Source organism: Lynx canadensis, chromosome C1 (assembly GCF_007474595.2).
Source record: "Lynx canadensis isolate LIC74 chromosome C1, mLynCan4.pri.v2, whole genome shotgun sequence".
NCBI lineage: Eukaryota > Metazoa > Chordata > Mammalia > Carnivora > Felidae > Lynx > Lynx canadensis.
Genome location: NC_044310.1, coordinates 23272616 through 23286903, shown reverse-complemented (window position 1 = coordinate 23286903; position 14288 = coordinate 23272616). Strand labels below are relative to the sequence as shown.

Here is a 14288-nt window from a genome sequence, read left to right as displayed (position 1 = left end):
AGTCAAGAGCAATGTTCCATTTTCCAGTGACTCTCAAAAGAAGACTGGTTAATCTATTTCTAGTTCTCTTGAGTTTACTTGCTTCAAGTCTGTGTTTCAGTTACACGTTTGGGTAAAAGAATAATGTTTCTTAATGTTCAGATATAAATTGCAGCTTATGTTATATTGGCTAGCTAATTAAACAATGAGCCTTGAATTAAAGGAGAAAGTATAACTTTCTCCAGGGCTAAATAGAACCAGCAGAAGCACATTTACAAAATGACTGGCACAGACGTTTATTCTTCTGGAGAATGGCTGAGAAGGTCTTTTCATAGGGTGTGGCTGAAGAGGGACATCGGGGTTTAGACCCTGATAAATGCATTTCCCATAGCACAGTCCACCCTTGGGGTTGGTTTCAAGAGGACTTGAACTGGGCACCTGGGTGGTTCGGTCAGTTAAGCGTCTGACTTTGGCCCAGGTCATGATCTCGTGGTTCACGAGTTTGAGCCCCACGTGGGGCTCTGCTGACAGCTCGGAGCCTGGAGCCTGCTTCGGATTCTGTGTCTCCCTCTCTCTTTGCCCCTACCCCATTCACGCTCTCTCTCTCTCTCTCTCTCTCTCTCTCTCAAAAGCAAATAAAACATTAAAAAAAAAAGGAGGACTTGAACTAAAAAGCCAGGCTACAGTTTTCCTGTGAATGGTGTTGGAGAGGAGGGGAATTTAAGCTAAATCCAATTGCTCTTTTTACCAAAATTGGCTCTTGACACAAGAGCCCTTGAGCACCAAGTCTCCTTGAGCCTTCATTAGCTCCCCTCATCTTCTCTGTTCTTCTCACCTCAGTTCTGTCAGCGTCCAGTGACAAGAGACTGTATATGGGGGAGATTCAGTGAAGACACAGAATGGAAGACTCCACCGCTGCTTGGCCTTGAGACCTCAGACTACAGAAGCGGCATCGAATAGTGCCCAGGCCAGCATCCTACCTGCAGACGAAGATCATTCATAGCAAAAGGCAAGGAGGATGTGGCCATATCCCAACCACCACTGGTATCCCATTTTACCAGGATGATTAAGGCAAGCTTACAGTGGCCTCTAAAAACCACCTGCCAGATTTCAGGGACTGTTTGGTTTTTGCCTCCTTTTTTTTTTTTTTTTTTTTTTTTAAATAAGATTTCTTCAAAGAGACAGACATTGGTTGGTTTGCAGTTTCCTGTCTTCTAATCCAGGGTGAAAACAGGAAATGTGACTGAAATTTGTTTGTTGGGTTTTTTTTTTCTTAATTCAATAACTGGCTTGTATGATATTTTCTTTCTGTGTTTCTCTGAATCATTTTGTATTAAAAACCAAATAGATGCCTTTTTACAAGAGCCATGTGGATTGGATTTATTGCTGTCTTTTCTTTGAAGCTTGATGGCTGTACATCTGAGCAGGGCATGATGTGGCCAAGGGATACAATCCATTTGAACTTACAGGATGCTGTTTACAGGGATGTTTAGAGGTTTTCCCCCCTTCTCATGTTTCTTGATTTACTCCCGTGAAGATTTATTCCCAGAGAGTATCCATAACGAATGCTTTCTCTCCTACTTAGAGACTAGCAGTCAAAAGGTAATAAGGTCTGAAAGAACCTAGTTTTTGTATACTTTTACATGATCTTTAATGAACAGGATCTACTTTGACTCTGCCTTCTGCCACAGTTCTGAGCAGCAGCCCCTACAGTCAGGGCTCCTGAAGCGGGCAGACAGATGTGGGCAGTCTCAGCCAGTAGCGGTGATGGGCTGGAACACTGCACCGGTCTCCACTCAGAAGGAATCTGTGAAGGTTTTGGCGTAACTGGACCATGACGTTGCCTGAGACCTTTTGTAGTTCTGCTTACTCGCCTGTCTTTCCTAAACTGACAGGGACAGTAAGAAATGCTGTTAGTTGCTTTCTATCCTCAAAACAGGTTACTGTCCCCCTGGATCCTTGGATGACTGCGCCCAGCACACAGATTGACACTAATGAGTCCCATCTGGCACGGGGGAGTAGTGTGTGTCTTTTTTATTTTTGTTTAGAGAGAGAGGATGCACGCGTGCAGTGGGAGGGGGAGGGGCAGAGAGAGAGAATGTTGTTATTCAAAAAAATTTTTTTGGCTTTTACATTTTTATTTATTTATTTTAACTTAATTTTTTTTTAATTTACATCCAAATTAGCATATAGTGCAACAATGATTTCAGGAGTAGATTCCTTAATGCCCCTTACCCATTTAGCCATCCCCTCTCCCACAACCCCTCCCATAACCCTCTGTTTGTCCTCCATATTTAAGAGTCTTTTATGTTTTTGTCCCCCTCCCTGTTTTTATATTGTTTTTGCTTCCCTTCCCTTGTGTTCATCTGTTTTGTCTCTTAAAGTCCTCATACGAGTGAAGTCATATGATATTTGTCTTTCTCTGACTAATTTCGCTTAGCATAATATCCTCCAGTTCCATCCGCGTAGTTGCGAGTGGCAAGATTTCATTCTTTTTGATTGTCAAGTAATACTCCATTGTCTATATATACCACATCTTCTTTATCCATTCATCCATCGATGGACATTTGGGCTTTTTCCATACTTTAGCTATTGTTGATACTGCTGCTATAAACATAGGGGTGCATGTGCTCCTTCAAAACAGCATACCTGTATCCCTCGGACAAATACCTAGTAGTGCAATTGCTGGGTCATAGGGTAGTTCTATTTTTAATTTTTTGAGGAACCTCCATACTGTTTTCCAGAGTGGCTGCACCAGCTTGCATTCTCACCAACAATGCAAAAGAGATCCTCTTTTTCTGCATCCTCGCCAACATCTGTTGTTGCCTGAGTTGTTCATGTTAGCCATTCTGACAGGTGTGAGGTGGTATCTCATTGTGGTTTTGATTTGTATTTCCCTGATGATGAGTGATGTTGAGCATTTTTTCATGTGTCGGTTGGCCATCTGGATGTCCTCTCTGGAGAAGTGTCTATTCATGTCTTTTGCCCATTTCTTCACTGGATTATTTTTTTCTTTGAGTGTTGAGTTTGATAAGTTCTTTATAGATTTTGGATACTAACCCTTTATATCCGATATGTCGTTTACAAATATCTTCTGCCATTCCGTTGGTTGCCTTTTAGTTTTGCTGATTGTTTGCTTCGCTGTGCAGCAGATTTTTATTTTGATGAGGTCCCAGTAGTTCATTTTTGGTTTTGTTTTCCTTGCCTCTGGAGACATGTTGAGTAAGAAGTTGCTGTGGTGGGCAAGATCAAAGAGGTTTTTGCCTGCTTTCTCCTCGGGCATTTTGATGGCTTCCCGTCTTACATTTAGGTCTTTCCTCCATTTTGAGTTTATTTTTGTGTCTGGTGTAAGAAAGTGGTCCAGGTTCATTCTTCTGCATGCCGCTGTCCAGTTTTCCCAGCCCCACTTGCTGAAGAGACTGTCTTTATTCCATTGGATATTCTTTCCTGTTTTGTCAAAGGTTAGTTGGCTGTACGTTTGTGGGTCCATTTCTGGGTTCTCTGTTCTGTTCCATTGATCTCAGTGTCTGTTCTTGTGCCAGTACCATACTGTCTTGATGGTTACAGCTTTGTAGTATAGCTTGAAGCCCGGGATTGTGATGCCTCCTGCTTTAGTTTTCTTTTTCAAGATTGCTTTGGTTATTCGGGGTCTTTTCTGGTTCCATACAAATTTTAGGATTATTTGTTCTAGCTCTGGGAAGAATGCTGGTGTTATTTTGATATGGATCACATTCAATATGTAGATTGTTTTGGGTAGTATCAACATTTTAACAATATTTGTTCTTCCTATCCAGGAGCATGGAATCTTTTTCCATTTTTTTGTGTTTTCTTCAATTTCTTTCATAAGCTTTCTATAGTTTTCAGTGTATAGATTTTTCACCTCTTTGGTTAGATTTATTGCTAGGTATTTTATGGTTTTGGGTGCAATTGTAAATGGAATTGATTCCTTGATTTCTCTTTCTGTTGCTTCATTGCTGGTGAATAGGAATGCAACCAATTACTGTGCATTGATTTTATATCCTGCAACCTTGCTGAATTCATGAATCAGTTCTAGCAGTTTTTTGGTGGAATCTTTTGGGTTTTCCATATAGAGTATCATGTCATCTGCGAAGAGTGAAAGATTGACCTCCTCCCGGCCGATTTGGATGCCTTTTATTTCTTTGTGTTGTCTGATTGCAGAGGCTAAGACTTCCAATACTATGTTGAATAACAGTGGCGAGAGTAGACATCCCTGTCTTGTTCCTGACCTTAGAGGGAAAGCTCTCGGTTTTTCCCCATTGAGGATGATATTAGCGTTGGGTCATTCATATATGGCTTTTATGATCTCGAGGTATGATCCTTCTATCCCTACTTTCTTGAAGGTTTTTATCAAGAAAGGATGCTGTATTTTGTCAAATGTTTTCTCTGCATCTATTGAGAGGATCATACGGTTCTTGTCCTTTCTTTTACTGATGTGATGAATCACCTTAATTGTTTTGTGGATATTGAACCAGCCCTGCATCCCAGGTATAAATCCCACTTGGTCGTGGTGAATAATTTTTTTAATGTATTGTTAGATCCGGTTGGCTAATGTCTTGTTGAGGATTTTTGCATCCATGTTCATCAGGGAAATTGGTCTGGGAAATTCTCCTTTTAGTGGGGTCTCTGTCTGGTTTTGGAATCAAGGTAATGCTAGCTTCGTAGAAAGAGTTTGGAAGGTTTCCTTCCATTTCTATTTTTTGGAACAGTTTCAAGAGAATAGGTGTTAACTTTTCCTTAAATCTTTGGTAGAATTTCCCTGGAAATCCATCTGGCCCTGGACTCTTGTTTTTTGGGAGAGTTTTGATTACTAATTCGATTTCTTTACTGGTTATGGGTCTGTTCAAATTTTCTATTTGTTCCTGTTTCAGTTTTGGTAGTGTATGTGTTTCTAGGAATTTGTCCATTTCTTCCAGATTGCCCATTTTATTGGCATATAATTGCTCATAATATTCTCTTATTATTGTTTTTATTCCTGGTGTGTTGGTTGTGATCTCGAGAGAGAGAGAATGTTAAGCAGACTCCACACTCAGCAGGGAGCCTGACACAGGGCTGTATCCCATGACCCTGGGATCATGACCTGAACCGACATCAAGAGTTGGACACTGAACTGACTGAGCCACACAGGCGCCCTCATGTGTCTTTTCTGGATCTCCTGTCAGAACACAGAGGGCTTCACATCTCCAGCCTGTTTGGAACATAATTTGGTTTTATATGTTTAGCACCCAAACCTCAGTCATCTATTTCTCTCAAGAAATAGATTTCTCTTTTGTAAGAGAGAGGGTAGTTTTAAGTGAGCACATGTCCAAGATTTAGTTAAGTCATTAAGGAAGGAGCCAATTAGTAAAGTTGTCAAACCAATTACTTTTATTATTTTAATTAACTTATTTTTAAAAAGTTCATGCCCTCAATGCAGGGCGTGAACTCACAACCCTGAGATCAAGACCTGAGCTGAGATCAAGAGTCTGATGCTTAACAGACTGAGCCACCCAGGCGCCCCACAAAGCAAGTACTTTTAATACAGTCAATGGAATTTCAATAAAGTGCCTGGAAACAAATTTATTGTGGGGAGCCTGGGTGGCTCAGTCAGTTAAGCGTCTGACTTTGGCTCAGGTCATGATCTCGCGGTTCACGGGTTCAAGCCCCGCATCAGGCTCTGTGCTGACAGCTCAGAGCCTAGAGTCTGCTTTAGATTCTGTGTCTCTGAGACTCTCTCTCTCTTTCCCCCCCCTCCCCTGTTAGTGCTCTGTCTCTCTCTCTCAAAAATAAATAAATGTAAAAAAAAAAATTTTTTTTTTTAATTTATTGTGCCTATAAGAATTAAGGAAGTCTCACCGATAGTGCAACTATGCTTAGTTTGAGACTTACAAGGGCTTTGCCAGGTGGACAAAGAATGTATCCATTCCAAGAAACTGCAGGCATGAGCTTGAAAGCCTAGCACATTTCCTGAAGCAAAAGAACTTCAGCTTGGTCAGAGGTGATAGGGACAGGAAAGTGGTAGAATTCAGTAGGAGCCAAATCTCAGAGAGTTTGTCCTTCACGTGCTAGATCCTATAGGTTGAGGTTTCCTAAAGTGTATTCCACAGAGCAGTTTCCCTGATATGTGAGGTCCATTGGGGCATGAAGATCCCATGCTCAGATAAGTTTGGAGGAAACTGGGTTCAATAAAAAACCAGTTTCTTTACTGCAGGACTGCTCAGAGCCTTTAATACACAAAACCTAGTTGGATCTTCAAAGGGAATGATGACTCAGATTTCAGGCCTGAGCAATTATTATATAGAAAATTATGCCTTTACCCAGGAGAGATTTAGCCAAGAATGGTTTGCAGGCTCTTCTTCATACCTCTAGCACTGTCACAGGTTACTCTCTGATCCCTCTTAAACACCAGGCCCACCTACCCCATCATTCACCCAGGCCCCTCTACCCATCCTCATCTCCCTTGGCTTGGGGTAGAACAGGGCTTGAACCTTAACACCACTTTCAAAGCCTACCGATCCCTTGAGAAGTTGGCTGTGATTGGGAAGAACCAAGGCCCTGGAGACCACAAGGGCTTTCCTCCAACCTCAGCCTCTTCACTCCTCCCAAGTGCCTTCTTCAAAGGCTGGCTAGAAGCCATTAGCAGGAAATAGCAGCACCACTTAGAATTTGAAGGGAATAGAGGCCCTTGCCTGGGGAATAAAGATTTGAGTATAAAACATCCCCAGAGGGTGCAAATTGTATTCTCACTTTGGGAGAGATAGATTGCTCCCGAATGAGTAATGGCATCTCTGGTTTTCAGTTAATTTCCCTTTATGACTTCCACAGTCTCTAGCACTTAATACCATTGGCACTTAAAGAGCCAAGTCTTTTTTTGCTGGGTGGTTGAGTTTTGTGGGCTGAGTTCTGAGAGAGGTGGGTTTGGACAGGTCAGGAATCTTACCAGAGTTGCTTCTTCACAGCAAAACTACAGAGTTACTGGTTTCTCACGGGTAGACCTACAGTCTGCTGCTTGTTAATATCTCAAAAGTGCATGAATGGGAAACTGAGGTGAGAGAGACATCTGAACAATTTGGGGCTGCAGGCACTTGAGCCTTAGGGAAAGGCCATCAAGCCATTTGAGTTAAGACGCCCCTTCTAGGAGACTTCAGGGCTGGATAACTGTGTCTCAGAACAAAAGGAGGGGCCAGACCTAAAGCCCCTATTCCTGTGGGATCAAATAAAGCCAAGACAGCTCTGAGCCTGCCCTCTGCCCCCTGGTCAATTGTCTCTGTACTCTAGACCCATAATGATCCCTCAAAAAAGCCCTGATAGGCACCCACCCCCTCTGCATCAAGCCCTGAGCCATCCCCAACTCTTCTTTCTTTTAGGCTTCAACTTTTCATCACTTGGTTCTGATACCCACCTAGACCCTTAGATTGTTCTTTAACTTATATCCTCCAAATCAGTAGTTCTCAACTCAGCAATTTTGCCTCCCAAGGGACATTTGGCAATGTCTGGAGACGTGTGTGTGTGTGTGTGTGTGTGTGTGTGTGTGTCTGTTTTTGTTTTTTAATTTTAGATAGAGCTAGCTGGGGAAAGGGGCATAGGGAGAGTGAGAGAGACAGGTTTCATGCTCAGCCCAGGTCCCAACACAGGGCTCGATCCCATGACCCTGAGATCATGACCTGAGCCAAAGTCAAGAGACAGGCTCAACCCACTGAGCCATCGAGGCGCTCCTGTCTGGAGACTTTTGATTGTCGCAACTGGAGGGATGCCGTGCACATCCAGTGGGTAGAGGCCAGAAATGTTCAAAGAATTAGTTGCTCCAAAATATCAGTGATGCTCTTGAGAAACCCTACTCCAGAGCAGTGATGTTCCAAGTGTGCTCTCGGGGACAGCAGCAGCAGCATCACCTGAGAACATGCTAGAGATGCACATTCTAGAGCCCCACCTGAGACCTACTGAATCGGAAACCTAGGGAGAAGGAAGTCTTCAGCAATCTGTTTTCACAAGCCCTGCAAGTGATTCTGATGCAAGCTTGGAGAACCACTGCTCCACAGGCTCAGAGAGTTCTAATCTTTCCTAGGAGAGCCACAGAGCCTTCTGTTCACTCATTCATAGTTACCCCTAACTACGTAGCTGTTCTTTCTGGCTCAGTTTCGTACATGCATTATCTCACTTGATTGTCAAGTACTAAGCAACAGGTTCATAGAGAAGTAACACCCAAGCTTAACCAGTAAGTGGCAAAGCCAGGATGTAAACCTAGCTGGAGATCTTAACCCCATCACCACAATGTAGCCTTAGTGGCTTTTAACCTTGAATTCACATTAGAATCAGCTAGGGAGCCTTTAAAAATCCAGAGGCTTAGATCATACTACCCCAGGCCAGTTAAATCAGAATCTCCAGGGTGAACAGGAGTATTCTTTTAAAGCTTCATTCGGGGATTGCAATATGAAATCAAAGTTAAGGACATGGCTGCAGCTATAGCCAGGAGGGCAGCACAAAGCCAAATTGGCTTCCCCTGCCACCCCTTGGCTCTTCAGGAAACTGCTCTGGCTCATGGTCTGCGTGAGCTTACGCCCACTTCTCACAAGCCTATGGTTGAGCTAAAACTTTGGACCTTGGCCAAAGAGTAGAGATTGATCTACTGTGATCATCTCTGCCTGATGACTCCGGGGCTTTATTTTGAAAAAAAGACCTGTGGCTTTCTTTGGAACTCCAGGTATAGCTTCGGAAGGTGCTAGAGCTAGAAAGAACCTCCCAGCTACTCAAGTCAGTCATCTAGTCCAACCTCATTTTACAGAAGGGGAAACTGAGGGGAGATACAGCTTATGTGCCTATTATTAAGTTAGGGGTTCTGCTCACTCGGGAAGCATTTATTTAACATCCCTCTGTGACGAGCCCTGTGCTGGCCTCTGAGAATACAGAAATGACTGAGTCATATATTATTTGGGAGTTCCCAGGGCAGAGGGTGAGGACAAAAACAAAAATCAGGGCCTCTCAAACTTTTCCCCTTAAGTGTCCTTAATGGCATGGGGCGCCTGATACATGATACATGGCATCCGGTAAGTGTCCGACTTCAGCTTAGGGCATGATCTCATGGTTTGTGGGTTCAAGCCCTGCAGCTGTTAGCTCAGAGCCTGGAGCCTGCTTCAGATTCTGTGTCTCTCTCTGTCTCTGCCCCTCCCTTACTTGTGCTGTCTCTCTCTCTCTCTCTCTCTCTAAAAAATAAATAAACATTAAAAAAAAAAAATTGGCAAGTGTCCTTAATGGCACGGGAGAATGGGGGCGCCTGGGTGGCTCAGTCGGTTAAGCATCCGACTTTGGCTCAGGTCATGATCTCACAGCTCGTGAGTTTGAGCCCCGCATCGGGCTCTGTGCTGACAGCTCGGAACCTGGAGCCCGCTTCAGTGTCTCCCTCTCTCTCTGACCCTCCACCGTTCATGTTCTGTCTCTCTCTGTTTACATTAAAAAAAATTTTTTTTTTTTAATTTAAAAAAAATGGCAGAGGAGATGAACTGGGGCAGCGAGACTATTGAAGTTAATAACCTTGAAATTTTACTTCGTATCTGTAAAATATAAGACCCTCCCCGCTAACTTTTTGTTTTGAAAAATTGCAAACAAAACTTGAAAGATGAATATAATGAATATCTCTTCATGCTCCACCTAGATTCAATAATCTCTGTCTGTCACACACACATATATATGACTTCGGATGACTACTGAGAGTAAGATACAGACCTCATAATTCTTCACTCTCAAATATTCCTAAATACTTCGACAAGCATCTGCCAAGAATATTCTCCTTCATAATCACAGTACCATTACCCCACCTAAGAAAATTAACAGCAATTCCATAGTACTATCTAATGATCATATTAAAATGTCTTCAGTATCAAAAATGTCTTTCATAGCTATTTTTTCCAATCTGGAATCGATCAGGTTTCATGTATCTGGCTATTCTGTGTCTCTAGTGTCTCTTACCTCGGAACAGTCCCCCTACCTTTTTCCTGGTGAAATTGACTATTTAAATATATGTGGTTTTGTGTGCTGCTTCACGATGTAGCTCTGTTTGTTTTACATTAATAAACGTTTTCAATGACTGAGCACCTAGTAAAATTGACACTCCAGGACAATATACCACATTTATCTGGGCTTTGTGTCCTCTCCTGTACTTGTTCTAGAAACAGATAACAAATGGGCAATTCGAGTATAATCTAATCCATACTGTCAGAGGCAGTACCAAAGGGCTCTGGAGTTAGAGCAAGTTTTACCGAGGAAATGAGTCTTAAAGAATCTTAAAGGAGGCTTGGAACCCGGGGAGAAGCGCGCGGGAGCTGGAAGCTGGGAAATATAGTTGAGGTGATGGGGAAAAAAAAAAAAAAAAAAACCAAACAGGGACAGCAGCACAGATCACCAAATCGGGTGTGTTCAAAAATGACACACCGCACGGGGTAGTGGTAACAGGATGCTGGGGGAGTTGCAGGCAGATGAGGAGGAACCTTGGGAAGCACCGGAGCCGGATTGCAAAGGGTTTCGAAAGCTAGGGTGGCAGATTTGGGGCTCGTTCTGTGGAAAGGGAGCCAGCCGAGGTCGCGACTCCGCACAGGAGGACGACCACGCCTGAGGATGCTTTCGGTTCTGGGTACCCTCTCAGAAGATCATCGCGAGGAACGGTTGTGGGAACTAGGGGAGACGGATCACTGCCTTCGTAAGGCAAATGGCTATGCTGGACAAGAGAAAACACTCATTCTGGGAAGCTTCAAAAGTGCAGAGCCAAGGCAAAGTGGAATTTAAGAGGCAGATTTGCACTCAACAGAGAAAGCAGCTGAATCAGAGCTGCCCACGGATAGAAGGATAGAGAGTTCTTCCCCTCTGGAAGTGTGCAAGCGGAAGCTGGGTGACCATTTGACAGAAGTGTTTGTGTTGTATTGATTCAGAGGGCCCAGGCTGTTCATAGAATCCCTGGGGAGTATATTTCAAAATCCCGGTAAGCAGGTCCTGCCTCCAGAGATGCTGTGTGGGCTGGGCTGGTGTGGGGGCCCTGATACAGACACAGATGGTCTGCACACTAGCATCAGGAGCCATGCGATTAGAGGACCCCTTTCCCAGCTCCGCTGTCCCATGATTATAGATGCCGTTTGCCTCAGACTCTAAGATGGTAATTTTAGGATTCAGTGAATTGTTTTCTGTGAAAGGCCACCTGGGTGATGGCTTATGGAAAATGATAAGGGGTGGGGAGCCAGCAGGGGACTGGGAATCCTGTCAGGGCCTGGGGGCCTGAGGCCTGAGCTAACCCTGCCTGTCTTCCTATCCCCAGGTGGCCCCTAGACAAACCCCGTGTATAATGAAGGCCCAGCGAAGTGTGGGGCTGATTGGAGGGGCCATCTCACAATGTCCCCAGCTCAGCTGGCCTGAGGGCAAACTAACGGGAAGCCCATGTGGCCACCAAGGGCTAGTGGAAAGGGAGATTTGTCTCGGCTGTCAGCAGATGCTGTGCTAGGGATTCTGGACCCCAGAGCCCCAGACAAGGAGACGAAACGTTCTCTGAGCTGTTTAGGGTTTTCCTGACCTAGACCCTAAACCCTGCCCTGTTCCATCCTATTCTTTTTCTCTCCACCATTCCTTCTTATCAGAGCTTTTTTTTTTTTCCTTTTAAGATTTGCTCTAGGGGCACCTGGGTGGCTCAGTCGGTTGAGCGTCAGACTTCGGCTCGGGTCATGATCTCGCGGTTTGTGAGTTCGAGCCCCGTGTCGGGCTCTGTGCTGACAGCTCGGAGCCTGGAGCCTGCTTCGGATTCTGTGTCTCCTCCTTCTGCCCATCCCCTGCTTGTGCTCTCTCTCTCTCTCTGTCTCTCAAAAATAAATAAATGTAAAAAAAAAAAAATAAGATTTGCTCTAAAACTGGGATTTTAAAGGAAGTTGGTTGGAGAGGAGAGGTGGCAGTAAGGAGGCAATAGGAAGAAGTATGTGCCGAAGTTAAAGAAAGGAAGGGCTCACAGTTCCTGAAACACCCGTGGCTGTTAGACGCTTCTGTGTCTGCATTTCTTTTTTGGCCTGGCAACCTATATTTCAGTCAGCATCACCTTTTCTCTGAAGTTTGCCATCACTACCTAATCCCAAGCAGAGTTAACCATTCTTTCCACCATTCTTGTAGGCGCTAGGCCTCTCTATTCATTGCTAGTAACTGCCTGTTTATATGTTCTGCCTCGGCCACAGGCCCACGAGTCCCAAACTCAGGTGCCATCAGGGGCCAGAGAGGGAAGGCAATGGGTGAAGCAGCCGGGTTCAAGAAAATAAGCAATGGGGGCTCCTGACTGGCTCAGTGGGTAGAGCATGCAACTCTTGATCTTGGGGTTGTAAGTTCGAGCCTCACTTTGTATATAGAGATTACTTAGAAGAAAGGAAGGAAGGAAGAAGAAAGAAAGAAATGGTAGACGATGCCATTCGATGCCAGACGACTGGCCAACAGTGTGCTAACCCCCAAGCCATTATCCCGAGGATTCTCGGGATAGCCTATTCATTTTTTAAAAAAATTTTTTAACGTTTATTTTGAGAGGCAGAGAGAGCACGAGCGGGGGAGGGGCAGAGAGAGAGAGACCCAGAATCCGAAGCGGGATCCAGGCTCCGAGCGGTCAGCACAGAGCCCGATGCGGGGCTCGAACTCACGAGCCGTGAGATCGTGACCTGAGCTGAAGTCGGACACAACCAACTGTCTCTCTCTCTCCGTCCCTCCCTTCCCCCACTTGTGCGCTCTCTCTCTCTCTCTCTCTCTCTCTCTGTGTCAAAATAAATAAGCGTTTTTAAAAGAGAAAGAAAAGTTTGGAAAACGTAAGGAATGGAATAGGAATTTGTTGGTAAAGTGGTTCTGCCTGGGTTCAAATCTTGATTCTGCCATTTCTATGTTACATGATTCTGGGCAAGTGATCTAACCTCTCTGAGCCTCAGTTTCCTCATCTGGAAAAAGGAGGGGATGATGATCATAGCACCTACCTTAAAGATTTGCTGGGAGGTTTAATGAGTCATTGCATAGAAATTGCCCAGAACAGTGCCTGGTATAGAAATGCTTAAGAGATGTTAGCTGTTGTGATATGATATAAAATACATCTGGTCTTTTTCCCCATTTTTGGCATAGAGCGGCTGTTCACTATGTATCCTTTCTAAGAAACCAGTAAAGGTAAGTGAAGCACCTTCCTGCGTTCTCTGAGCCGTTCACAAGCACATCATCGAACCTAAGGAGGAGATCACGGGCTCCCCCGACTTAGAGCTGGTCAGGCAGAAGTAGGGGTGACCACAGACTTGCTGCAGGCATCCGACACACAGGCGGTCACGTGGAGACTGACCCTGAATTCAGCTGCGGGTCTGCACTCATTCTGGGTAGTTAGTGTCAGACCTGAAGTGAATTGTTGAACGATCGGCTGGTGTTGGAGAATTGGTTGGTGTCAGAAAATACCCCAGAAACTATCGTTGGTGAGCACGTCCCGGCCTCTAACGTGGAAGAAGGAGAAATTAATTGGCTTCACATTTCGGCCATCTTGGGAGCGAACTTTCTCAGAAGCTTTCCGTGTCAACCCTCACAGGGGCCACGGTGGAAGGTTCAGACCCTGTGACCACTTGGTTTAGGGCCAAGGAGGAACTCCTTAGCACCTCATAAATCCCAGGCCTTCCACAGCTCCCCCTGGGCCTCTCTCCAGGGCTGACCATGACTCTGCCTCCTCATTCAGGAAGCGTGGGTATGCTCTGAATCATCTCTGCCCTTTATTTCTAAATCCTGCTTTGTTTGCCCCACAGTCTTTCCCTACTTGAAGGGTTAGTCATCCTTCACGCCGCCAGCTATGACGAGCCCCTCCGGACGTCATCCCCAGCTCCTAACACCCCCCCCCCCCGCCCGACGTCTTTCAAAGCTGTTTCTGGCTGTTCCTACAATTGGATTGCCTTCCCCCTTAGAACTTCCAGGTGGTAAAGAGGGCACAAAGTATGCTGAAGCCTGAGGCCAGGAAGATCATTCATTTACCACGTGTTTGCTGACTCCCGACGTGATCCCAGCCCCGTGGGTTGCAGAGGTAATTTATGACACTGTTGCTGGCTCCCCATAGAGTGCACAGTTTATTGGGGGAGACCAGCGACATCAGAAAAGTACAGCAAATCCCAGTAAAAGTGCTAACGGAGGTATCGCACAGACCACTGCCAGCCCAAAGGTGAGGCACTGCTCTAGGTGACAGAGAGTTAAGGAAGGCCTCTGAGGGGAAGTGACTGTGGAGCTAAGATTCGAAATGGGAAGTTCTCCGGGCTGGGAATTTGGACGGGAGATGTACTCCAGACAGCACAAAATGG

At 44.9% G+C, this 14288-nt stretch overlaps 1 protein-coding gene across 1 annotated transcript in view; it reads left to right on the top strand.

The window, feature by feature from the left end:
* The window catches only part of SNRNP40 (small nuclear ribonucleoprotein U5 subunit 40), a 39126-nt gene extending 37781 nt beyond the window's left edge, over nt 1-1345 (top strand). Inside the window, exon 10 of the mRNA XM_030324624.2 lies at nt 820-1345. Within this exon, the coding sequence (XP_030180484.1) occupies nt 820-869 (50 nt within the window). The 3' untranslated portion in view covers nt 870-1345. The remainder of the gene's footprint in view (nt 1-819) is intronic.
* The last annotated feature ends 12943 nt before the right edge of the window (nt 1346-14288 follow it).